General features: G+C 40.3%; 1 protein-coding gene and 1 long non-coding RNA gene across 5 annotated transcripts in view; both read left to right on the top strand.

The window, feature by feature from the left end:
- Positions 1–1,494: 1,494 nt before the first annotated feature.
- Positions 1,495–16,233, top strand: LOC127008256 (syntenin-1-like). Of its 4 annotated transcripts, XR_007760927.1 has the most exons (10): positions 1,609–1,630; positions 3,937–3,996; positions 4,570–4,695; positions 5,405–5,515; positions 6,053–6,166; positions 6,554–6,662; positions 7,042–7,168; positions 8,051–8,192; positions 8,666–10,360; positions 10,513–16,233. XR_007760927.1 is itself a non-coding variant. In XM_050880010.1 (9 exons), the coding sequence occupies exons 2-9, from the start codon at positions 3,946–3,948 to the stop codon at positions 8,837–8,839; spliced, it is 954 nt and encodes a 317-aa protein (XP_050735967.1). In that variant the 5' UTR covers positions 1,495–1,605; positions 3,937–3,945; the 3' UTR covers positions 8,840–16,233. The 4 variants fall into 4 exon arrangements, 3 of the variants coding, with proteins under 3 accessions (XP_050735967.1, XP_050735965.1, XP_050735968.1); XM_050880010.1 differs by lacking the exon at positions 1,609–1,630 and adding an exon at positions 1,495–1,605 and having other exon boundaries at positions 8,666–16,233; XM_050880008.1 differs by having other exon boundaries at positions 8,666–16,233.
- A 1,681-nt stretch (positions 16,234–17,914) lies between these two features.
- LOC127008255 (uncharacterized) overlaps positions 17,915–27,212 on the top strand; it is an 11,584-nt gene continuing 2,286 nt past the window's right edge. Inside the window, exons 1-2 of the long non-coding RNA XR_007760926.1 lie at positions 17,915–21,583; positions 21,722–27,212. The exon at positions 21,722–27,212 is cut by the window's right edge and continues 2,286 nt beyond it. This is a non-coding gene — a long non-coding RNA (uncharacterized LOC127008255). The remainder of the gene's footprint in view (positions 21,584–21,721) is intronic.

Here is a 27,212-nt window from a genome sequence, read left to right as displayed (position 1 = left end):
AAAAATTAAGGTGATCGAAAAGGCCTATAGCAAAGAAATAATTAAAGCCTCAGATCCAGGTCTAGAAATAATGAGAAATAAGGAAGAACATAAATAGATTACTCGATATCCATGACTCATCCAATAGAAAGGGAAATTGAAAACCTACATGATCCAAGGTAACAGTTTGAGAAGTGCACAACCCCATCAGTGACGTCATATCCCCGCACGTGAAGATGAGTCATGTTCGTGGAGAGTTTCCTTATACTAATTAAAACTCCATATCTTGCCTTAAAATACACCAAACTAACAACTATTCATAAGGTTTCTGGAGGAATATAACAACTTACACATATAAAATTGGCTCTAGGTAAGTTTGTCATGTGGAAATAAGTTTAGATAAGGAGAAATAAATTATGGATGCTGTGCTGATTGGAAACTTAATGGTAGTAGATGAAATTTTATGAGATTACAGCATATCACTCTTATTATCACTTAAAAAATCACTTAAGAAGGCTATTACAGTTTATAATCACTCATTAAATCGAAGCACAATCTCGCCATATGGGAAATTATAGTTAAAAGAGGAAATTCTCGACGTCTGTGAGAGTTAGAAAAATGAGAAGGCGGAGGAGGAGGAGCAAATTTAATTAATCTCATTAGACAATTTATGAGAAAATAAATTGAAATGGAGGGAAAAAATACCATATGGCAGTTAGATAGGAATTAATGGAGACACAGGAGGAGGAGGAAGAAGCTAGAGGAGAAAGTGAGGGCAAAATGATAGAAAATAGAAAATATAAGTTAACATAAATTTCAAGAGATATATAATATAATGAAGCTTGTATAGAAATAAATTGAAATGAGGAGGAAAAGAGTAGAGGAATAAATTGAAATAAGGGAAAACTCAGCATAGGCCTGTAACATTTGTAAGAGATAGATAGATAAATGGATCGAAGCTCATATAGGTAGGACGTTATACCATTGAGAAAATAAACTGAAAATGAGGAAAAATAAACAGCACTGGACAGAGAAATAGAGAAGGAGGAAGAAGAGGAGGAGAAAAAATATAGAAAATTATACAGTGCTATGAATTCTTATTAATATGCAAAAATAAACTGAAAAAAAGGAAAAAAATAAACAGCATTGGACAGAGGAATAGAGAAGAAGGCGGAAGAAGAAGAGGAGGAGAAAAAAACCCACCAAAAAATTAGACAGTGCTATGAATATTTATCAATATACAAAAATATCTAAAATGAGAGCAAAAAAAGGCGAAAATACATTAAAAAGAGCCATAAAAAGCCAAAAATACATTAGAAAGAGCCAGAGAAAGCCAAAAAACATTAAAAAAAAGCCAGAAAAAGCCAAAAATACATTATAAAGACCCAGAAAAAGCCAAAAACAGTCTAAAATACATTAAAAAGATCCAGAAACACCATCATACGACATTAGTGAGAGTTAGATAAGGCAGGAGGGGGAGGAGCTTGGAGGCCATAATGGTGACGTCACAATCTTCTATGACGTCACTTGGGATGGTGAAGGATAAACAAAAGTTGAGGATTGCGGCGCTGGTAGGCATTGGGGTCCTTTTCCACCTCCTAGGACGCATCGTGAAGCCCAGCAGAGGTGAGGAAGGAGATACGAAGACATGGTGAAGAGGGGGAGTGGTGGGGATGGTGATGGGAGGAGGAGGAATGGTGATAGTGATGGGTGTATGGTGTTACGTGATGGTGTTATAATACGTGTTTAGTTCCTGTATATGTGAAGTGATGGTGATGGTGATTGAGGGCTGAGAAGGAGGAAGAGGAATGGTGGTGATGGTGATAGGAGGAGGAGGAGGAATGGTAGTGATGGTGTTATACGTGTTTAGTTCTTGTGATGATAGTGATGTTGGTGTAGTGATGGTGATTTAGGGATGAAGAGGAGGAGGAAGAGAAATGGTGGTGGTGATGGTGACTGAGGAATGCTGGTGATGGTGTGGTGTTATACGTGTGGTGATGGTGATGATGGTGACAGAAGGGAGAGGAGTAGTGGTGGGGATGGTGATGGAAGAGGGAGGATGATGGTAATGGTGGTGATGGGTATGGTGTTTCGTGATGGTGATATACATGTGTCATTCAAGTACTGGTGATGGTGAAGGAGGGAGAAGATGGTGAAGCTGGTGATGGTGACTGAAGAGAAAGACAACAGAAACAACTATAAAGGAATGGTGATGATGGTGTTGGGATGGTGATATACGCGTTACCATCCCCATATTAGTGACAGTGAACCTACAGAAGTGATGGTGAAGCTGGTGATGGAGGAAAAGAACAGAAACAACTCAAAAGGAATGGTGGTGATGATAGTGGTAATGGTGGTGATAGTGATGGTGGTGTAACGTGAGTCAATCTCCTCAATGTCACATGTGTTGGTGATTCAGTGGGAGTCATGTGATAAGCTGAACCAGTAGCCTTTGGGAGTTGATTGAGTGTGTTGCTGTGCTGTGCTGAGGTGTGTGTGTGTGTGTGTGTTGCTATAGTGCTGTGTTGAGGTGTGTGTGTGTGTGTGTGTGTGTGTGTGTGTGTGTGTGTGTGTGTGTGTGTGTGTGTGTGTGTGTTTAGCTGAATAACAAATACCTCACACTTACATATTCTCATCACATATGCTCCATTCTTTCTTATTTGTTTCCATTTGTGTTTTTTATTTTTTTATGTGTGTGTATGTCAGTAGCTGTATAATGCTTAACATACACATCTTCACATTACATTCACTCCATTCCTTCTGTATATTTCCACTTGTATATTCTTTTTCTTGCTGTTTCCAGTGGTTGTGTTAACAGCTAAAAACGCTTACTCACATTTGCTCCAGTCTTTCTATATTTTCATTTCTGTATTATTTTTTTGTTGTTTGTGTGAATATACATGTGTGTGTGTGTGTGTGTATCTGTCTGTCTCTGTCTGTCTCTCTCTCCTGTCAGCTTGTATGTTTTCCCTTATCAAAATCAGTAGACATTTCTTTTTCCTTCTATTAGTCCAACTCTTTTTTTTTTCTCTTGTTATCATCCATGCCTCCTTTGTTTGATATAATGTAACTCTTCCTGCTTTTCCTACAGTGCCTCTCGTGTATATATGTGTGTTCTCTCTGTTCTTGGTTCCTCTTGGTCACTCGCTCTTCTCACTCATTTCTTTTGGTTTCTCTTCTCGCTTATTCTTGGTATCTCTGGGCCATGCCACTACCTACAATATTACCATTTGTGGGGGGCGTGGTTGCTATTTTCCTGAAGTCTGGCGTATTGCAAGGATTTACCAAGGATAGAAATTTTAGTTGACGTCAGACAAAAAATTCCCCCGTGTTACTCATCCATAAACAGGAAGTGATAGTGTGAGGAGTAGGAAGAGAGAGAGAGAGAGAGAGAGAGAGAGAGAGAGAGAGAGAGAGAGAGAGAGAGAGAGAGAGAAACCTTCAGTGGAAAATCACCAGTGGGGTATATTTGTTCAGTCATTATTTGCTTTCTGGGATGGAAGTTTGTGATTGGTGGGTTTTAGAGTCTGGTTATAAAGAGCTTGACATTTAACAGATTGTGCAAGAGCTCAGAAGTGACAGTTATAAGTATGAAGTGGAGGTGATAAGTGAATGGCTGTTGTAAACTTCATTCCTTCTTTTCCTTTTTATATTTGCATTCTCTTTCTCAGTTATGTATCTTTCCACTTCACAGGCTCACGGACAAAACGAGATAATGATTTCTTCTGTTTTGTCCTTGAAGTGATTATAGACAAGGTTCACACCCACAACCAGTAGGAAATAACTGCTGAAGTAGGAAACTATTATCATTACTTATCCTTCCTGTTCATTTTCCCCATGACACACACACACACACACACACACCAAGTAGATACCGTAATATTAGGATTCGTTATTGACATTTAAAGATAACATTATGCCACTGTGTATAATGATGGCCTCTTTCCTTGTCCACAGATCAGCAAAATGAGTCTTTACCCATCACTCGAGGATATGAAGGTGGACCAAATGGGCAGAGTAAGTATTGGGAAAGGGAGGTATGGGGTATGGGTCAGGGGAAGAGGAAGAGTGTAAGAGGAAGTTGATAGCTCTGTAAATATGATGGAGTTTTAATAGTCATGCTTGTACATATGATAGACCAAAGGGAAATGACTGTAAATTAGACGTGCTTTTGTTTAATCAGTCTTGTAATTAAACAGCAATTGAAACTGAATGAGGATAAAACTGAATGCTTGATTGTGGGGAAGAACAAGGATCTCAGGAGACTAGATATTTCCACTCTTCGGATTAAGGATGACACTATGACTGTAAAAAAGTCAGTCAAGGATTTAGGTGTGATAACCGACTGCACTCTATTCAAAGTAAACAAAATAAGAGATAATTAAAGTGAGTAATGACAGTTTGGATTAGATGGGTTTTTAATGCAGTCACTAATCATTTCTCATGGTAGCTGTATGGTATGAGAAAAAAAAATCATAGGCCAGGCATGAAAAAAATAAATAAATAAAAATCTTCGACCTGCTGCTCTTGTGATGAAATTCGATGATACCACAAAACACACACAAGGCCTAACACTACGCCCCTCCGCAGGCCCAGGTCCAAATGATGAATGAGGTGATGAGGGCCAACCAGCAGGCCATGACCGCCTCTGCCCCCCCCTCCCATGACCAGTATGGAGCACCGCCCTACCCCCTCCACCCCCCACAGGCCCCTAAGGTGAGTGTGTGTGTGTGTGTGGTTATTATTTTTCCTCTATCAATTTGTGTTATTTAAACGGATTATTGGTTGTATTTTTCACGTTTTTTAGTAGTATTTGTGACGATTACAATTTCTATTTCCTTCGAGTTGTATTTTTGTGTCTTTTTGTTTCATATCATAATTTTTCAACACATAGCAATGGTAGGGTTAATGTTGGCCTCTTTTGGGGGTTATAGAATGATGTAACTGCTCTCCTTTCCTCCTCCCACTCAGTCTCCCTCCCTTCCTACTCTCTTATCCATCTCGCTAGCAAAGGCAGATTCTCCCTCTATCTTCTTTAACAATCAAATATTTAAAGTAGAGTGAATATGTGTGTGTGTGTGTGTGTGTGTGTATGTGTGTGTGTGTGTGTGTTGTCGTATACCTTCTATCTTACCCTCTCTTACACCTTATCTTCTATCTTGCCTGACCTTCTTACCTTCTCTTACTTACCTTCTTAACTTACCTTACTGTACCTTCTCTTACCTTGCCTTCTTACCTTCTTACCTTCTATCTTAACTTCTCTTACCTGAGATAACTTTGTGTGGTCCTGTCTCCTTATCTATATTTGTCTGTCTTATCCTTTGCCATACACTGTCTGCCTCCACCTCTGTATGTATGTGTGTGTGTGTGTGTGTGTGTGGTGTGTGTGTGTGTGTGTGTGTCTCTAACCCTCGTGTCTCGGCAGGGCCTGGAGCACCTGTACCCCACGCTGGATGACTACATGGGACTGGAGTTCACGCAGGAGGTCATCGCTGCCAACATGCCCGAGTACCTCCCAGTGGCACAGCGACCCCCTGTGAGTGTCCATTATTTTTTTCTTTGTTTGTGTTATTTATATGCATTATGGATTGGATAGTATTTCATGTTATTGTTATTTGTGCTATTGATGATTATGGTTATTATTTTCACCTAGTTGTATTTTTTTTTTAAGTATATTCCACTCTGAGGCTAATACGTCCAGATCTTCCAAGCATTCTGTCACTCCAGACTCCCTTTCCTTTTCTTTTCTTTTGTTTTTTTCTCTATGCCTTTTCTTTTCTCCCCTTCATTACCCTTCCTCCTTTTCTTTCTTTTCCTTTCTCCTCTTACCTCTCTCTTCTCTCCCCTTCCTTACCTTTCCTCCTTTCCTTCACTTTTCTTTGTCATTTATTTTCCTCATTTCCATTCCTTCCTTTCCTCCCCTTTCCTTTCTCATTTCTCTCCTTTTTCCTTTCCATTCCTTTCCTTTTATCTTCTTTCCATTTCCTTCCGTTACCTTTCTTCCTTTTCTTCTCTCCCCCTCCTTTCCCTTCTCCCCAAGGCTCACATTAACCTTACTCCCGTCCATCCCCAGAGTGCCGTGGCAGTGCCGGGGGGATCCTCTGTCATGCCGTTGGGGGTGGTTGCGCCCATCTCCGGCTCCTCACCAGGCCTTCAGCGCGCTCAGGTCACCAACGCCATCAGGGAGGTGAGTCATGGGTCTGTTGTCAATACTTATATCATCACTACCATCATTTTAATTTTTGTCACCATCCTAATTTTCCACCGACACATACCGTCACTACTCATTATTATTACTGTCATTGTTATGTGTATTTATTTGTTATTTGAATAGCAGGCATTTTTATTTTCATTATTGTTTCCTTTTTTTTGCCCTTGAATTGTTCCCTCTACTTTAAAAAAAAAAAAAAAAAAAAAAAAATCAGCCCTAGCCTTTAATTTATTGGGTTGATTATATGGAAATTATGGTGATTATATGGAAATTATGGTGATTATGTGGAAATTATGGTAATATTAGTTTCCTTATTCTCTGCCATATTTGACTTCACGTAACACTGAGTCTTCTTTCTTCCAGGTGACGCTGTGCAAGGACAGTGACGGCAAGGTGGGCATGAGGGTCAAGGCCATCAACAAGGGCGTGTTCGTGTGTCTGGTGAAGAAGAACTCGCCGGCAGCCATGGCGGGTGAGTGCTGTTGTGTGCCCTCAAAGTCATCATTTTTTCTACTTTTTTGGGATTTTTTAATTTTACATCAAAGGAGACGGCTCAAGGGCAGCAAAAGAGAGTGAAAAAAAAAAGCCCGCTACTCGCCGCTCCCATAAAAGACAAAAGTAAAGAGTAGCCAAAAGAGAGGTCAATTTTGAGTGGAGAAATTGAAAAAACTCGTCATTTTCTAATTCGACTTATGATTTAGGCAGAAATGCTAAGGGTAATTTCAGACACACACTTCCCTCAATGATAAAACTGAAATTCGTGTCACATGATAGAAAATTGATCCACTATTTTAGAGTCGATAACAGGTAACTGATCCTGATACTTACCCCACTGTCCCCTCCCTCCCCAGGCCTGCGGTTCGGTGACCAGGTGTTGCAGGTCAATGGGGTCACAGTGGCCGGCTTCTCCATGGAAAAGGTGCACGACCACCTCAAGAAGTCCCCGGCCAATGGGATAAAGCTGGCCGTGCGCGACAGGTGGGTTACAGCTTACATGTTCTTACCCTTTTACCTTACCCTACCTTGCCTTACTCTCTCTTACCTTGCCTTCTTACCCTCTATCTTACCCTCTCTTACACCGTCTATTTTGTCTTACCTTCTCTTACTTACCTTCCCTTACTTTCCTTCCCTTACTTTCCTTCCCTTACTTACCTTGCCTTACTTACCTTACCTTACCTCACCTTACCTTACCTTACCTTACCTCACCTTACCTTACCTTACCTTACCTTACCTTATCTCACCTTACCTTACCTTACCTTACCTCACCTTACCTTACCTTACCTTACCTCACCTTACCCTCTTACCTTACCATACCTTACCTTACCATACCTTCTCTTATCTTACCTTCTATCTTACCTTCTCTATATTTATGCAGGATTGTCAAGCTCATAATATATTCATCTTGTTTTATCTTTTATCTCTAGTCCATTACCAATCCTTTCTTTTTATTAGTTCAACCCTCACTAGTTTGATGTTTGGGTTCTTATTTACTCCTTTTTAACAGCTCATTACCTATTATCCTTTCTTTTCATTAGTACAACCCTTATTAGTCTGAGGTTTTGGCTCTGATTATCTGTATTGCTCTATTACCTGTCTTGTCATTTCATCCCTTCTGTCCTTTTAACTTGTCCACCTTCCTCATCATCCATCATTCTACTAGTCCACCCATCCTTAATCTCCTTTCTTTTAATTATTTCAAGCCTTACTAATCTGATGTTTGGGTTCTAATTTGATCTTTATTTCCTGTCTTGTCATTTCAATCAGTCCTACCCACTTAACTTGTCTACCATTCTCATCACCCATCATTCCATCACTTCATCAGTCCTTCCTCCCACCACTGACCTCCTCTTCCTCCTCTAGGCCCTTCGAGCGGACCGTCACCCTGCACAAGGACAGCTCAGGACACATCGGCTTCCAGTTCCGCGACGGTGAAATCACGGCGCTCGTCAAGGACTCCTCAGCTGCTCGCAACGGCCTGCTCACCGAACACAACTTGCTGGAGGTACGCATGTGTTTGGAATATGTATGTTTGTTAGTTTGTGAGGGTTCCTTTCCCTATTTCTTTCCTCCGTTCATCCTTCCCTCTTCTCCTTTCCCATTTCTTCCTTCCTTTATCTTTCCTGCCAACGTCTATATTCTTAAACATTTCAGGGCTTACACACTTACCTACATTTGATAAGGCTTTTGTAGAGATTGTAGGTACTATATCCATGGGTAGTTTTGTGGCCTTTGGAAAGATTTCTTCTGAGGGCCTCAATCCATTACTGGGTTAGGAACTTTGGATAGATAGCTGTTTGGGTCACAAATTCACAGACAGATAGCCAAATAAAAGACATTAGAAGACTCACAGCTCACTACTACTATCAAATTTACTAGTGAATGGGTAACAATAAAAATGCTGAAAATAGAAGCAGGTTAAAGAAAGGCAAAATTTTGAAGGACACCATACTGATCCCTCCCTTCCGTCCGTTACAGGTGAATGGACAGAACGTGGTGGGCGTGAAGGACAAGGAGATCACGGCGCTGATCAACGAGTGTGGACAGGTGGTCACCGTCACCGTCATGCCGGCCTTTGTCTACAAGCACATGATGAAGCATATGGCCTCCTCCCTCGTCAAGTTCATGGACCACTCCGTACCAGACCTGTAAAGCCACCACCCCCGCCACAAGTACACCCAATCATGCATATATACCTGTACTACACATATCCACACACACACACACACACACACACGCACACACACACAGGCTGTACACTCATTAGTTGCAACTGTGTCATATACGTACAGACTTCTCCTTCCTCATTAAGTCTGTGTAACTCTTTGTCTATAGCAGTATCCATGTCCACACACACACACACACACACACACACACACACACACACACACACACACACACACACCTAATGTAAGATAATGAAAAGAATACTGGTTTAACTTTCATGCATGTCTGTGGAGGATGTGAAAGAGGGAAGGAAGGAAGGATCAAAAGGAGAGAAGGAAGGAAGTGCTGAAGGAGGGAAGAAAGGAAGGAAGGAAGGAGGGAAGAAAGCAAGTATGAAATGAGGGAAGGAAGGAAGGATAGAAGAAAAGAAAGAAGAAAAATTTTAAGGATTGTTACGAGGAAAGAGCAGAGGAGGAATGACCACTTGAGTTCCTCCGGTCACCCACACTTAGAGGTCACAATGCCCGTTGATTAGTTTATCCTCTTTTACTTGTTATACCGAGTTGCCAACCATCATCTTCTGTGTATATATAACCCACTGTATGTATTTTTAAGAGATTCTACTGTGTGTATGGTTTGGCAGCCGAAGTTTTTGCCATTGTTAGATTTTAGTATATATCATGTTAACGGCCAGTCAGTGTATAAGAGGAGCCGGGGGTGGAGGCCGAGCGGAGGTGACGGCGGCTCCCTGTAAAGGCCTTAGGGAAGCAGCGGTGTGAAGAGGAGGCAGAGTTTTCTAATTTATTAAAGATTTTCCCTAAGACATAACCTGTTCATGTATTTCTCATTTTTTTGATCTGTACTGTACATATGCAGACGTTGATACACACACACACACACACACACACACACATACATTATTCAGACGTAAGAATTGATTTGCTTTGCTGAATGAAATCGTGTGTGCAAAAAAGTATACACAAGATTCTGAAATATACATGATCACACACACACACACACACACACACACACACACACACACACACATTTTTAGACGTAAGAATTGATTTGCTTTGCTGAATGAAGTCATGTGTGCAAAAAAGTATACACAAGATTCTGGGATATACATGATCACACAGACACACACATATATGCCACAGCCTTGCATGTTTCTTCTGTATATCCACACCACCAGACCAACAGCTGTTTCCCATACATAGCGCGTAAGAAACATGTATTGTTATCATATTCTACTCTAAGCAGTATATGACGCGAGTGTTGCTTGGCTTTTGTGTTGATTTTATTAGCGAGAACAGTGTTGCTTGGGTAGCCGTAAGCAAAACTGGTGAGACAAAATATTAACCTTGGTGTGAAAAGGAATACTAACAATAGGAGGGTAATACAGGACACCATATGAAGGGAGGAAGGGAGGGTGGTTAGCAGGAGGAAAGGAAAGTTGTTGGCAGGAGGGAGAGGAAAAGGAGTAAAAAACAACAGGGAACTTCGGTGTGAAAAAGAATACTAACAATAGGAGAGTAAAACAGGAGACCAGATGAAGGTAGGAAATGGGGATGGTTAGCAGGAGTAAAGGAAAGGGAGGAAAGGAAAGTGGTTGGCAGGAGGGAGAGGAAAAGGAGCAAAAAACAACAGGGAACTAGGTGTGAAAAAGAATACTAACAATAGGAGGGTTTAACGACATCAGATGGACGGAGGAAAGGAGGGTAGTTAGCAGGAGTAAAGGAAAGGAAAGTGGTTTGCAGGACTGAAGGAAAGGAAAAGGAGCAAAAAACGAGAGGGCATGGGAGCGGAGCATGGATAGGATGGGCATTAGTCACGGGAGGGAAGGAGGAAGGAGAGAGTGGTTAGCAGGGGTAAAGGAAAGGGAGGAAAAGAAGGTGGTTGGCAGGAAGGAAAGGAAAAGTAGCAATAAACAACAGGGAATCAGAGTGGAGTATGGATAGGATAGGAGGTCAGGGGAGGGAAGGAGGAATTAGAGAGTGCCATGACAAGGGGAGGGAGGAGTTGGATTAATGGTGTCTGCTGCTGATCCAAACCTTCGTCCATTCTGTTCTTCATCGGCTAAAATTTCTCTTATTAGGCACCTTTTATCCTTGGGTCTAAGCTAGGTAAGTAGAATAATACCAAACCTTCTCTTCCTTGTATAAGAAAGTTAGGGGACCAGGATTTTAAGGGGATGTTTAATTCTACTCAGGATAAAAAAAGGAGGGGAATGAATGTGTATCTTTAGTCGGGGAAGTTGCGAGAAATCCATAGAAAAAAAAGATAAAGATAGTTGATTAATAGGTTTGTTTCTTTGTGTGTGTGTGTGTGTAATTTTTTTTTCTTATATAGTTTAGTGGATCTTGAGGTCACAGCAGCTCCGGAAATAATACTAGTTTGATTTGACGATGATCAGGACATTAGGCTGTAGTATTTTTCTCTATTCAAGTAAGTATGCATTGATTATCCCCTGAAAGAAAAATGTCCTTAGTAAGTATATTTAAACTACCCTAATACCCTTTGCCATTACCTTTCTCATTTAGCGCTAGCAAGATAAGGAAAAATGTGTGATAAAAAAACTATTACATTATCCCCGAAATCTTCCAAGTCTAGAATGATTGTGATTATAAAAGGTGATCATATGATTCTAGGATGACTTAGACTATGGTAGCAAGTGGTGGTTGCAGCGAGGGGGGCAGCGCTGTGTGGTAGTTGGATATGATGACAGTAGGATGGTTTGGGGTAGTAGCGCATCAGGTAGTGGGATGCTGAGTGTAGGGAGGAAGGGCAGCTGTCGAGAGATTTTGGCAGTGTGATAGAGTGAATAGATGTGGTTTATGTGGTAGTGATGAAGTAGTGTCAATAAGTTTTTAAGTGGTGACAGAAAATTGGTAGTATATGTGGAGTTAGTAAGGTGGAAGAAGGACTGATATAAGGGTATTGAAGGACAAGGAGACGTCGGTAGCGTTGGGTGACCAGTGGGGAGTTGGTAGTGTGTGAGAGGATAGTGGGGTGAAGGAAAGGAGGAAGGGCATGTGGGCTTATAAGGGGACAAGGAACACTAGGTAGGTAGCATTGGGTGATCTGTGGGTGGTGAGTTAGTACCAATGAGGCGATGAGATGGTAAGTGTGTGAGAGGGTACGTAGTGGGGTGAAGATAGGAACAAGGGCATGTGGGCTTATAAGGGGACAAGGAGCATAGGTAGGTAGCGTCGGGTTTAGCGTCACAACAGTGTTCACAAAGACTCCTGATCAGTGAGGAGAGTGCCATAACTGTAACCGTAGACATGTGTGAGAAGAGGAGAGTCGCTCACAACCCTCGGCAGGCCTTAGCGTACTAACATGTATTTTAGCTTGTGTTACTCCACTGGTTTACAGGGGTGAAGAGGGGCTTAAGGTATCTGGGCATTATGTAAGTGTAGAACAAGTGTACTTTTTTCTTAACTCATAGGTATATATATGAATTTGAAAGTACGGTAGTATCTGAAAATGCTCTTCTCTTTATTGAATATGGAATGGCGAGCTGAGAATTCACGAAACAAGTTAACATGAAATTATGGTATATACACAATTTTTCTCGACAGGTAAAGGAAAGTTGAAGAATTCCCATGAACTTTTACCTCTGCTGCGTTCACATTAAACAAGATGAGTTGAATCTTTTGAGTCATGTAAATTATAGTCATGTACAATTTTGAAAGAGTCAAATTTATCACTATTCTATGTCATATATCAGTGAGTGCAGGTATGTTCTTTTACAGCCTTACCTTGTTGTCATTGGTGGCGGAGGAGAAGAGAACAGTACTCAAGACCAGGATTATGACCTCAAACACTTTTTCCCAACTGTAGATCACTAAAATAACCTATAAGATTCCCTCTGCGTTATGATAGCAAACTCAAAAATACTGACTTAAACCCCATTCACACTGCCGACTCTGGGCCATGACAATGCGGCGATTCGGGGTACACGAGGCCTTGGGTGTGAAATATTGATGTGGAAGGGTCGCACATGGTTGGAAAGAGGAAAGAGATCGCCGGATGCTGACTCGGCACAGTGTGAAGGGGGCCTGAAAATCGCTGGGTTGTCGTGGTCCAGAGTTGGCACAGTGTGAACGGGGCTTTAGTGTGCGTGCAAGAGTGTCACCATCTCAACCATATATTCCCGTGTGTGCGTCTGTGTGTGTGCGTCCATGTATAAACCACCATAGAGACACACACGCACGAGTTACTTATTACGGAGAACGGAAGCGAAGGACAGAGAGCTCTTTCTTAGTGGGCCTTTGTCTGTTGTTGAAGAAGAGACCCCAGCAGGTTCACAGACACATCACAAAAGCAAAAATAAGTGTAATATATCGACATGAATCATTATATCGTTTACTTTAGCTCGTTTTGGTGTTTTTTGGATTTTGCTTATGTCCAGTCAAAAGTTCATATGTAGTCAAGTTTATATATATTGTTACACAGGAGCCATTTATGTATGTGTGTATGTATGTATGTATAACCTTTCTGTACGCGCAACACTCACACATAAACTGCCGGACGTGCGTATGTATCCATGTGTGTAGCCGTCATGCAACACAGCGCAACACAGTGAAGCACAAAGGTGGGCGTCAAGTGTTGTATCGGGAAGTCCAGTGATGATTAGGAGGGATGACAATGTTTGGATTGATTTTTTATTTTATTTATTTATTTATTTATTTTTTTTTTTGTCTTCATGCAGGAGAGAGTTTGATTAGTGAGGAAAAATAAACATCATAAGGTACTACTATACATCCTCTCTTAGTATGTCATCACCCTCCGATTTTTTTTTTTTTTTTTTCTTCATGCAGGAGAGTGTTTGATCAGTGAGGAAAAGTAAACATCATAAGATACAACTACACATCCTCTCTTAGTATATCATCACCCTCGTAAAAAAACCCGCCCAAGTCATTGTTTTCTACTTAACACGGGAGATCAGAAAAGAACTGTCACTATCACTTGGCTTAAGATCTACGCAGAAATGAAAAGGTCAATTCTAGAACACTGAAGCCCTGAATGACGAAGGCAACTATACCAAAATGGGCGTCACATGTTGGAAAATTGACGTGGACAAAAACCTGGAAATCGCTGAAAAATGACAGGCGAATATTTTATGAGGGTGACGATATATGGGTGGCTGTGGATGACGTGGGTGGACTACAAAGATATGACTGGCATTTTCGGTCATCACCTCCACCACCATCATGCTAACACACACCCAAGCTTCTCACTCAAAAATTGGACTATTATGTTTTTGAACCCACAGCCCCAAACTGTTATATTTTTGAACCCACAGCCCCTAACTGTTATATTTTTGAACCCACAGCCCCTAACTGTTATATTTTTGAACCCACAGCCCCTAACTGTTATATTTTTGAACCCACAGCCCCTAACTGTTATATTTTTGAACCCACAGCCCCTAACTGTTATATTTTTGAACCCACAGCCCCTAACTGTTATATTTTTGAACCCACAGCCCCTAACTAAAAAATTGTACTGTTTTATTTTTGAACCCACAGCCCCTAACTCAAAAATTGTACTGTTTTATTTTTGAACCCACAGCTCCTAACTCAAAAACTGTACTATGATATTTTTGAACCCACAGCCCCTAACTAAAAAATTGTATTGTTATATTTTTGAACCCACAGCCCCTAACTAAAAAATTGTACTGTTTTATTTTTGAACCCACAGCTCCTAACTCAAAAACTGTACTGTTATATTTTTGAACCCACAGCCCCTAACTCAAAAATTGTACTGTTTTATTTTTGAACCCACAGCTCCTAACTCAAAAACTGTACTATGATATTTTTGAACCCACAGCCCCGAACTAAAAAATTGTATCATTATACTTTTTAACCCACAGCTCCTAACTCAAAAACTGTATTATGTTTACTTTTTATACCATGAATATTAGACTACTGCAGCTTTTCATAGTATATCCTTTGTTAAGAATATGTATTGCTTCTGATCTTGATGTAAGCCTGGTAAAAACCGGACCCATGATTATGTTAAGTTGAAATGTTGCACTGGATTCAGGCAACACAAGATTTTATTAAGTTTTGAGTGCCACATTCACAGTTCGCCATGGTGGGTTAGTACGCCTCCAAACCAATACCAAATCTGGCGCCATATGACCAATACAGTTGCGGCGCCATGATTTTAGTCCAGTCAATCAACCAAAGACTTCAAAAATTCCTTGTGTAGTGTTTGGTGTCCATATGCAACCCGGTAGCTGCGGGATCATGTTTCTCAAGGGCTCCTCTAAGCGAGAAAATGAGAAAAAATCATCACTCACCCAAACCATTTCATAATATATAGCAATGCATTTGTGATCAGTTTATGCACCATCTATTTTTTTGGGTTTATATCATGGGAAAAATTTGGCCCGTCGCTGGTACACTGTAAAGCCACAAATTTGTCCCGTCGCTGGTACATGGTAAAGCCACAAATTTGGCCCGTCGCTGGTACATGGTAAAGCCACAAATTTGTCCCGTCGCTGGTACATGGTAAAGCCACAAATTTGGCCCGTCGCTGGTACATGGTAAAGCCACAAATTTGGCCCGTTGCTGTTACACTGTAAAGCCACAAATTTGTCCCGTCGCTGGTACATGGTAAAGCCACAAATTTGGCCCGTCGCTGGTACACTGTAAAGCCACAAATTTGTTCCGTCACTGGTACACTGTAAAGCCACAAATTTGGCCCGTCGCTGTTACACTGTAAAGCCACAAATTTGGCCCGTCGCTGCTACCGGGTTAAGTAAAGAAATTTGAGGAAGCCACACGGGAAACCTCTTGTGTATCTGGTGTTGCGCTGAAAACGTAACCATTGCGGAGTGTAGAGGGTTGAATAGTTTGGTTTGGGCGACTGCAAAGCCTCGTGTGTTGGACTGTGGAACTGGCTCTTCAAGGTCGGTATTATAAGACTTTCGCTTCTCACTTCAGCTATTTCTAAAGGTCAAAGAGGGGGTCAGTTGGGTTCTAATTGGTCTTTAGGTTTTGGTATAGAAAAAGGCTCAAACTACCACCGGGGTAATAAAACTACTACTGAAAATGCCCACAACTCCTATGAAAGCCTTGTCAAATTTGTGTTCTTGGGCGGCGAAATGTCTTATAAAACAACCCCGAGACCCACACAGCGTCATTGTTAGCCTTTAAGCCGACCTGTATTCTCCATAATAGTTAGTTGCTCTTTCTATTAATTTACTTTTTCATCTACTGTACCCTTTCTGTATGAGCTGGAATTTAATGTCTGGTGGTGGTGGCGGCGGCGGTGGGGCGAGAGCATTGGTTCCTGTGTTAGATGAGTGATGTGATATAAAGTTGCAATACGCCATAGTCTTTATAATAAGAAAACCCTTATGTCCAGTGCCTTGTTTCATTCCCCTCACGGATGCGGTAATGAAAGGAAGGGAAGGGCGATGGAGTGGTGTTGTTAGCCTTACACAACAATGATAAGGCTTTTGATTATTTTTATATTAGTTTATTTAGGTTATTTGGATTAGTTTAGATTAGTTTGGTTTAGTTTTAGGCTTTTGATTATTTATTTATTGGTTTATTTAGGTTATTTGGATTAGTTTAGATTATGTTGGTTTAGTTTTAGGCTTTTGATTATTTATTGTTTATTTAGGTTATTTGGATTAGTTTAGATTAGTTTGGTTTAGTTTTAGGCTTTTGATTATTTATTTATTAGTTTATTTAGGTTATTAGGTTTAGTTCTGATTATTTTGGTTTAGTTTTAGGCTTTTGATTATTTATTTATTAATTTATTTAGGTTATTTGGATTAGTTTAGATTATGTTGGTTTAGTTTCAGGCTTTTGATTATTTATTCATTGGTTTATTTAGGTTATTAGGTTTAGTTTAGATTAATTTTGGTTTAGTTTTAGGCTTTTGATTATTTATTTATCAGTTTATTTAGGTTATTAGGTTTAGTTTAGATTAATTTTGGTTTAGTTTTAGGCTTTTGATTATTTATTTATCAGTTTATTTAGGTTATTAGGTTTAGTTTGGATTAATTTTGGTTTAGTTTAGTTTGTCTTCTGAATTCATCCCCAAACTGGTCACTATGGCAATACCTTTGGGCCACTTCATTTCTTTAGGCTGCTATAACATGTTACGATATATTTTCGCCCATAGTGGATTAAAAAAATCAATGATAATGGATGATGTGTCTTAAAATTAGCAAGTGATCTTTTTAGCTGAGGACTCAAAGTGTGTTAATTATCGTACTCTGCATATTGTATTGTTACGTGGACAGGAGCGAACCCACGCCCGAATGGTGGTTCACGGGGACGAACCACCATGCTTCACCCTCCTCACCGAGCCGGAAAGACACCATTGATTAAGAGTTTAAACAAAAGGCCTTAATTGAATAGTGTTATGGGTGTGGGTAGGACACTTTTGGGTCTCTGTAAAACCTATAAATGCAATTGTTAAGAGTTCGATAATCTGATAACCGCCCGCGGCCTTCAGTTTCCTTTTGTTGATAGTGGCGGAAGGGTTTTGTGAGGTGCCAGGCCGATTGAATTACTGCTTGAACTGCTGGTAAGTGTCCAAATCACTACATATATCACCAAAAAAAAAAACCCATGAACCACTGAAGAAAATCATTGGTTGAAACTGTAAATTGACCAAGCCTTGTTGTTGTGTGGGGAAAGATAAGAGACTGTACTGGGATGGGAGAGGAGACAGAGAGGCATAAGATAGTTGGTTTGATTAGTAAGGAGGAGGATAAAGAAGCAGGGAAAGGGACATTAGTTAGGCTAGTATTGAAACTCCATTATAGTCGTGGGTAGTAACTTCATTAGCCTTTCATTGTTGTTGTGGTTGTATTTGTTGTTGCTGTTGTTGTTGTTGTAGTTGTAGTTGTTGTTGTTGTTGTTGTTTACCCCTTCCCCCATTCCTGTTTCTACATTCTGAGGCAAGTATATATATAAGAGCAATTTGTTTAGCTTGAGGATGTTGTTTACCGAAATGACACCAAAGAAAAGTGAATACAGTGAAGGTTAGCAAAGGGAAAGTTTATTTGAGGGGGATTGTCTTTCATACACAAAAATCAACACACCATTGCTGCTTGACTTTATTTAGCTTGAGGATGTTGTTTACCGAAATGACACCAAAGAAAAGTGAATATAGTGAAGGTTAGCAAAGGGAAAGTTTATTGAGGGGGATTGTCTTTCACACACAAAAATCAACACACCATTGCTGCTTGACTTTATTTAAATCTCTTCCTCATTACAAAGTTGCCAGCAAGTCTAAGGAAGTACAGGTAATCAGGTAAAATAAAGAAAGGATTCTCTTTCCCGCCGCTGCCAGAGGGCGAGGCCGACAGCCGCCAAACAGTGTACAATACGCGACAGAGAGAGGAACAGAAACAAAGCTTGGTTCCCATTGGTCGTTGTGAGTGAATGCTGAGTTGTGATTGGCTGGATCCGCCCGCCCCCTGAGAGCCGCGGGACTTTCGAACACACAAACACGCGCCTCTCCGAACTGCTTACACGCTACCTACCGACACTTTGGGCTACTTATTTCATTCATTGCCGCTTCCTATTCATGGTGTTTTTTTCTCCCGTTTGATAGTTCTTTTTAGTTAGTGTTTTTTGACGCCTCATGTGCTGTGCGAATAAATAATAACCCTAATAATTTATGTCCAACGCCTAATGAAATGTGGAAAAAAACAGGGTTAGTACATATTTCATGGCTATTTCTACACTTGTTTTGATCTCTATACTCTTTCTTCTGGTTTTACTAAAGGCTTGAAGATTACTTAAAACTCTATATGAGGACAGAAGAGCAGTTGGTTAAGTAGGAAACGAAATATCTGCTTGTTAATAAATAATACCAATCTATAACCTAATTGTCGTGGTTATATTATGGTTATTATCAATTTGCACAACAACTAAAGTCTCAAAACACTCTAATGAACTAAAAAAATATATAAAATGGAAGAAGAAAAAACAAAAAACAGGAAGCGGCAGTAGAGGAAATACCTACCCATTTTTTTATTAACTTTTTTTTTATTTATTTTCCTGATTTCTCCTTATTGCATTATGTTGACGCCCACATCATCATTAACCTTACACATGTTTTTTTTGGCTTACTATATTATTATGATTATTATTTAATGACTCCTCCTCTTAACATTCTCATTAATAATCAACGAACGACGAACGAAGAATAATAATTACATTTTGTTTTTTTACACCACAATGTTACCAAAAAAAAAAAAAAAAAAAAGGGAACAAGGGATAATTTGGGGACTTGTTTAATTCACACCTTGATAGATTTGCATGATGCCTCCCTCCCTCTCTCCTTTTCTCTTTTTCCCCTTCCTTTCCTCCTCCTTTTCCTCCATTATTATTTTTTAGGAGGGAGGAAAAAAAAAATATACCACACACCACACACACACTCGCAACAAACACATACACAAACAGACACTGAGGTAATCCAAGTAGTTTTTTTTCATCGCATTTTTTCCTCCATAACACAAAAAAAAGGTCTTGAGCAGTAACAATATTTATATAACCTTCCCGTCCTTATTATTTTCTTTTTCAAGGGTTTACGTAACAACATTTTAAGCGTACATACATACATACATACATACAACGTTTTAAACTTACATCCATCCATTCATACATATATACTTCCATTCATACATACATACATACATACATACAACGTTTTAAGCTTACATCCATCCATTCATACATATATACTTCCATCCATACATACATACATACGTGCATACATACATAGCAAGTTTGGGTTTTTGTCATATATAGCTAATCATAACATAATACATAATCATACATAGCATCACACAAATCATACATAATCATACAAAAATACATAACGAAGGGGAATAATGTTAATAAAAAAAAACAATCTGAGAGCGTAATCAGAGTGAGCTGGTGAGAGTGAAAGAGTACTGATGCTATTTTGGTTAGGCTATACCTGTTAATCTTTTTTATTTTTTTTTATTTACCTCTGTTTCCAGTTACTACCTTCTCTATTCTATTTTCTGTTATCCATTACCTTTTTCACATCTTCATTTTCAGTCGTATTTTTTTCACCTTTTCGGATCATCTCTTTTTTTTAATTCTTTTTCATTTATTTCACTTCTTCTATTCCACTTATCTTTCTTATCTCTCCTTTTCCTATTGCCTTATTCACCTCTTCTCTCTTCCAGTCACCCTTTTCACCTCTTTTTCCAGTTATTTTTGTCACCTTGTCCAGTCATCTTTTTCACAATGGATAGTTTTCTCTTGGATACGTTGAAAACAAAAATGGGAGTGAATCATGTGAGGTGGTAATGAGTCTTCTTTCTGTCTTTCATTCTCACCTGTTCTTTCTCTCTCTCTCTTCACACCTGACCTGCTCCTCCTTCCTTTTCCCGTTCCTGTTCCCGACGTGTGTGTGTGTGTGTGTGTGTGTGTGGATGACGTGAGTTTACAAGAGACGTGTGATGGATGAGATGATGTATGGGAATTTTTGGATTGGGTATGTTATTGTTTTTTTGATTTATTATTGTTTTGAGTTAATTTGGGTCATACTTTCTGTGATTCATTAAGGGAAACACAATCATTTTTAGCCAGTCATTGTGGTCCATGATTTTTTTTAACTCATTACGAATTTTTTAATGTTTAGTGATACCTTTTTCTTATATCGCTTTAAGTCTTTTACTGTTCGATATTTTTTGGTTTGATGTTCTTTGTGTTATTTTATTTTATTTCCCGGGTATAATTTTTGCTTGTTCGTTTGTCTGGCTTGTGTTTGGACGGGAGGGAACTGGTGGCATCATGCAGATCAGGTCACGGAGGTCAAGGAAAAAAAAAAAAAGGTCAAAGTACTGCCACGGGGACTGACTGACTGACTAACTGAATGACTGATTGATTGAACATGCGAGCGAATATTAGCTACCTTGCCTCAACACACACACACACACACACACACACACGCATAAACCGGAATAAAAAAGACAAAAAGAGTTGAATCCTGCTATCGTAAACTTATAAGATATATACACGGTAACGACACACTTCCATCACCCACGAAACACAGCGAAGAACGAACCACAAGAAGAACGAAACGAACGATATGACGTCACCTTATAGCCTAAAGCGTTAAAATTCACTCAACCCGCGACTCACCAATAAACCGCAACCCACCATTTCACAAAACCCGCCCAATCCCTTCCCCTCCCGCCCCTCCCTCCCCCCCTCCCCTTCCTCTACCCTGATCCAAACAAGCGTATGTAGATTTCTGATAACTTTGATTGTTTGGTTGATTTCCTCCACACGACGTTGGGGCTCGAAGTGGGGTGCGGTGGTGGACAGTTTGCCACCACACCGACGTAAGAAAATGATGTTGAAAGCAGTATACGAGAAGTAGGAAAAAAAAGAGAAAATGGGAGAGAGAGGAGGAAAGTGAGAGATTATAGTTTGCATTATGAGCTAATATAAATGCTTGATAGTTTAAAAAAGTCGCTATCCAGGCTTATATAATTTTTCTTTCGTGCTTTCGTTAGTGCCAAAAATACTAAGAAAAAAATGATAGTGGTGAGAGAGAGAGAGAGAGAGAGAGAGAGAGCGTCTTGGTCTCATTATGTGCTTCAGTATCATACCTCTTCTTTCATCAACGGCAAGAGTGTTCTAAAAAGTAAACTAGGGTACAGTGCACTTAATCCAGCAAAAAAAAAAAAGCTTGATAATTTGAAAGGTATAGTATTTGACATGCCTCATATTTTTTTTATTTTTTTCTTCTTTCATCAACGGCAAAAGTGTTCTAAAAAAGTAAACCAGGGTACAGTGCACTTGATCCAGCAAAAAAAAAAAAAAAAGCTTGATAATTTGAAAGGTATAGTATTTGACATGCCTCATATTTTTTTCTTTTTTTCTTCTTTCATCAACGGCAAAAGTGTTCTAAAAAGTAAACCAGGGTACAGTGCACTTGATCCAGCAAAAAAAAAAAAGCTTGATAATTTGAAAGGTATAGTATTTGACATGCCCCATATTTTTTTCTTTTTTTCTTCTTTCATCAACGGCAAGTGTTCTAAAAAGTAAACCAGGCCAGTAACACGTTAAGTCACTCTCTCTCAAGTACACTGTTTACATTTTTTCCCTTGCGTGGCCTTGCTCAGCTGGCGCGCGCGAGTCTATTTATACCACACCACACTTTTTATTTTATACCCGCGGCCGGCCTCTCTCTGATCCAATGTTTTTAGTTTTGTTTCATTGCCGGGAGTTGCACCTTTGAAATGAGAGAGTTTTTACGTGTTCTTTATCAGCAGCGCGCCTCGTGCCAAGCCTTGAGGTTGAGCCGTTTGAGACGCTGCTGCCGAACTGCTTTGCCCAACCTCTGATGAAACGGTTGCGTCATAAGCGGAAAATCTTGCAAAATGAAGGAGTACTTTATTGGTGGCTGTACAAGTGGGTGCCATCTAACCAATAACGTTCCCGGATGTGCGATAATTATTCTGAAATGCGAGAATTGAAACAGCCTCAAGACCGACCCGTCAGTTTAACCTCTCCACTCTCGAAAAGCATATCAATAATCAAGATTCTGTCGATAATTAAGTCTGATTTAGTACTGTTATTTGCGTGGATGCGATAGTTTTAGGTTCGAAGGATATAACTGCAGTGTGCCGAGTACGATAATCCGGTGACGCTGATGGCAACTCGAAAATGCATGTGTAGTACATTTTCCTCGCCCCCAAAAATATCAGCCACCGCACGAGTCTCAGGCAAAGAGAATGAACGAAAGGTTAAGAGAATAGACAATGCGAACTGTAAATGGCGTAGGTGTGATATACTTTAGTCAGCTGTCATATTACTTCAAGTCGTGACGAATAGGGTTTACTTTCTTGGCTGTTACAACGTGTGCGGGCCTAGAAATCACGAATGTCACGCTCGTAGACACGCCTGCCAACACTCACGCCTCTCGACGCTGCCAGGTATTTTGATCTCGAGTCACCGTCCACACACTTTGAACCTCGAAATGAATATAGTATGATCAAGAGCTGGTGTCTGATGCCGAGAAGGAAACGCAGAGACTAATACCGGTAATAATGATAAAGGAAGAAAATGAGAAACTGTCCATAGTATTTCTACCTTACGACGGAGAAGAAAATAATTACAGGTGTGGAAAAGTGGAAAAATGAAAACAGCCTCAATAATGCCACTGTTGAACTAAGATATATGTAGAGAAGTAAGGTGAAAAGAAAAATGATAAATATGTAATGACCTTATATCCAGATTCTTTCCACTAACGAACAGGGAAGAAAAAAAATAAGGTCAAGGGAACGATGCAATAAAAACCCTGAAAATATAGAAGTAGACAGTTGTTGATGAAGAGAAAGAGAACCAATTAACTGCCCGGCGTATCTTTTCTCTTCATTTTAAAGAACAAGAAAAAGGAAAGAAAAAGGTTAAAGGGACAAAGAAGAAGGCAAGAGAGATAGAAGAAGTCGGCAGTTGTTAAGAAGAGAAAGAGAACCAACTGCCCGGCGTAGCTTTTCTCTGCATTTTAAAGAACAAGAAAAAGGAAAGAAAAGGGTTAAGTAAGAGAGACAGAAATAGGCAATTATTAAAAGAGAAGGATAGCAAACTGCCCGGCGTAACTTTTGTTTATATTTCATTTTGAAGAAGTAATGAAGGCAAAATGAGCGGTCACAAAACTACATATATAGGCCTACTTTTTTTTCGTGTGTGCCGCTAAGACCGACCCTGTTTCTTCCTCTCCATCCTTCCCTTAGTGTGTTAAATTAAGACTAATATTCTCACGCCCTCGACCCATCTACGCTGTCCACAAACACGACAAAAAAAAAAAAAAAAAAAATCACTGAAGCTCGAACGCGATATCTTGAAAAAGGTGGACGCGTATGTAAACAGACAGACGGACAGACGGATAAACGGACAGACAGACAGACAGACAGACACGTTATTTTTTTCCTCCTTTATTGAACAAGCTTACTGTATTGTTCTACGTCTCTAGATGACACTGTTACCGAGTTATTTATTTATTTATCTTCTTCTAGCTATGAGAGAGAGAGAGAGAGAGAGAGAGAGAGAGAGAGAGAGAGAGAGAGAGAGAGAGAGAGAGAGAGAGAGAGAGAGAGAGAGATATGAGAGAAGAAAGAAGAGAAAGGAAGGAAGGAAGGAGAGGGGAGTGATGAAGAGAGGTAAATGGAGAAGCAAAATGAGAGAGAGAGAGAGAGAGAGAGAGAGAGAGAGAGAGAGAGAGACTGATTAGGTATCGTGACAGCACCAGACTGTTTAGACACTGAGCAGTAGTAGTATATGTGTTATCATTGTTATAGTTTTATCATTATTATCGGGAATATATTGACCATTATGTTGCGGTATTATCAGCATTAGTAGTATTAGTTGATATAGTGAAGGTGGACTCTTCTAAGCGGCATTTCCTAAAGATTGTGTTATTATTATTATTTTTTCTTACGATTCGCTGAGAGAGAGAGAGAGAGAGAGAGAGAGAGAGAGAGAGAGAGAGAGAGAGAGAGAGAGAGAGAGAGAGAGAGAAGTTCCTGCTAGCACAATTACAAGTCCTAAGCGTTATTGATTTTTTTAGTTTTAATCGGAATTCCGTGGAAGCGTTTTAGAAGCAGCGGCTGAGGCGTGGATCAGCAGCCTATGCCGCCCCTAGCTGGCCGTGCTGCATGCTGCCCTCACTCTCCGCATGCTGAAGCCCCCCCCAGACCCTCCTACACGCTCCCCTTCTGCTGCTCTCCCTTCCTGTAACGCAACTCTGGCTAGCGTTAGAATCATCCCCAAGTTGCCATTTGCTTTAGTTTACCTTCAAATCTCTTCATCTGTTTATATTTCTTTATCTTTTCCCTTTTCCTCTTTGCTGCCTCGTCTATGAATTCTGTCAGAGAGCTTTAGATTCATGTTTTTTTAATCTCGTGTGTTGCCTATAGCGCCGGTAGGTTGTCTAGAGGAGCTTGGTTGATGGCCCCAGCTAGGTAGTGGGTCGGGCGAATTTGATTTATAGTGGGTTCCGTGTATCACCCACAGTCCTAGCACAGCAACAGCAGGAGTAGGAGCAGCAATAGAATGGGGTGGTTAGGATTGGTCCGGTGGTGTTCCTCTGAGCGGGTCGCATTGCTAGGCTACTTAACACACATTGGCTTGAAGCGCGTGACGGCGACTGACTTGGGCCATTTCTCAGACGTTTTCGGCACTCACAACAACTGTTTCCAAAGGCCACAAAGGAGGGTGGTCGGGTTCTTAGGAGTGTTTTTTCACTTTCACGGTGCAGAAGCCTCATCAAACTATCACTAAGCTCATGAAACTACCCACGCAAAGACCCACAACAACCTCGACGAAAGCCTTACTGAATGTGGATGTGTAAGCCGCGAAATGTTTGAAAATATGGTCCTGGCCGAATTTTCAAACCCTCTCGCCTCTCACAAACTCTTTCCAAAGGCCACAAAAGAGACTGGTCAGGTTATCAGGAGTGCTTTTACATATTCACGGTGCAGAAGCCTTGTCAAACTATCACTAAGCTCATGAAACTACCCCTGAAAAGACCCACAATAGCCTCGACGAAAGCCTTATTGAATGTGGATGTGTGAGCCTCGAAATGATTGAGAATATGGTCCTGGCCGAATTCTCAAACGTTCTCGCCCCTCACAACAGCTCTTTTCACAGGCCACAAAAGAGACAGGTCAGGTTCTCAGGAGTGCTTTTACATATTCACGGTGCAGAAGCCTTGTCAAACTATCACTAAGCTCATGAAACTACCCCTGAAAAGACCCGCAGCCTCTGAGAAAGCCATGAGAAATTTTCAAACGCTCTCGCCTCTCACAGACTATTTCCAAAGGCCATAAAAGAGACAGGTCAGATTCTCAGGAGTGCTTTTACATATTCACGGTGCAGAAACCTTGTCAAACTATCACTAGGCTCATAGAACTACCCATGGAAAGACAAACAAGAACCTCGACGAAAGCCTTATCGAATGTATGTGCGTGTGAGCGCCGAAACGTTTGAGAAGATGGCCTCCGTGTCGCCCCACCGAAGCCTACGTCTAGTGCGTCCTGCTACACCCCCTGGCGGCGACCTTGAACAACGCTGCTTGGGCTCAACGTTGCCAGATTATCTTACTCTCTAGTCCTGTTTGTTATTTTTCCCGTCCCTTTCCCTTTTTCTGTCCTTTTTCTTCCTTTCCTTCCTTTTTCTGTCATTTTTCGTTCCTCTTGAGTTCTGTTTATCTTTTTCCCGTCCCTTTTCTTCCCTCCCTTTCCCTTTTTCTGTCCTTTTTTCTTCCTTTCCTTCCTTTTTCTGTCATTTTTCGTTCCTCTTTAGTTCTGTTTATCTTTTTCCCGTCCATTTTCTTCCCTCCCTTTCCCTTTTCCTTTTCTTTTCCTCCAATGTCTTTCCCCCTCGCTCTGTTCATTCTCCTCCCCGCCCTTTTAATTTCTCTCCCCTTGTTTCTCCCCTAGTTCTGTTCTCCCCTCCCCCGTCCGTTTTCCTCCCTCTCCCCATTCTGTTTCTTCTCTCTCCCCCTTTTTTTTTTCTCTCCCCAGCCAGCCCTGTGTTCCTTCCCTCCCCCGTCCCTTCCAAGGATAAAGAATTCGGTGGTTGGCCTTTTAAGAACCGTTTGATATGTGAGCGAGCGATTTCGATATTCGTAAAAAAATAGAGACGTATAAATATTCTTGAGTTTGAGGGAAATATTGAAGGATTGCTTTTATTTATTTATTTATTTATTTATTATTATTATTATTATTATTATTATTATTATTATTATTATGAAGTAGTGTCTCATGGCTTCATTCTTTTTTAATTATGAAAGTGTTATTATTATTGTTTATTTATTATTATTATCATTATTTATGCTCGTTTAATTATGAATACCGTGAATAAGTTTGCGTTTTTTTCTTTTTCTCTCACAAAATTTAAAAGGATATTAATTTCTCGTATAAAAGTCTCTAAAAAATAAACATTCTTCCCTTCGTATTAATTCTTAAGTAATTTACCACACAGTTACACGTCCCTCGCCGCCCACAGAGTCGATTATACAACGTGCGTCCAGGGTATCGCTTTTTAATTAACCTGATTTTTGTTGTATCGATCCCGTGAGTAATTATAGTAAATTGAGAGGCGAGGGGTGACCCAATCTGGCCTGACGCTCCCCCCCTTCCCCTGGCCCCTCTGTTCCTACCCCCTACCACCACGACCCCCCTATTCCTCCCTTTGATACGCCCCTTCCCTTCTATCAATGACAATTTATGTAATCTTCCTCGGCCCCGCCAATTCTTATTCTTATTATTACTCACCATCATTACCTGTTCTCTTTCTTCGCCAGGTAAATGGATTGACTACAGCGT

The sequence above is a fragment of the Eriocheir sinensis genome, chromosome 37, assembly GCF_024679095.1.
Source record: "Eriocheir sinensis breed Jianghai 21 chromosome 37, ASM2467909v1, whole genome shotgun sequence".
Taxonomy (NCBI): domain Eukaryota; kingdom Metazoa; phylum Arthropoda; class Malacostraca; order Decapoda; family Varunidae; genus Eriocheir; species Eriocheir sinensis.
The sequence above is the reverse complement of the archived record's forward strand: the minus strand, read 5'-3'. Positions and strand labels throughout refer to the sequence as shown.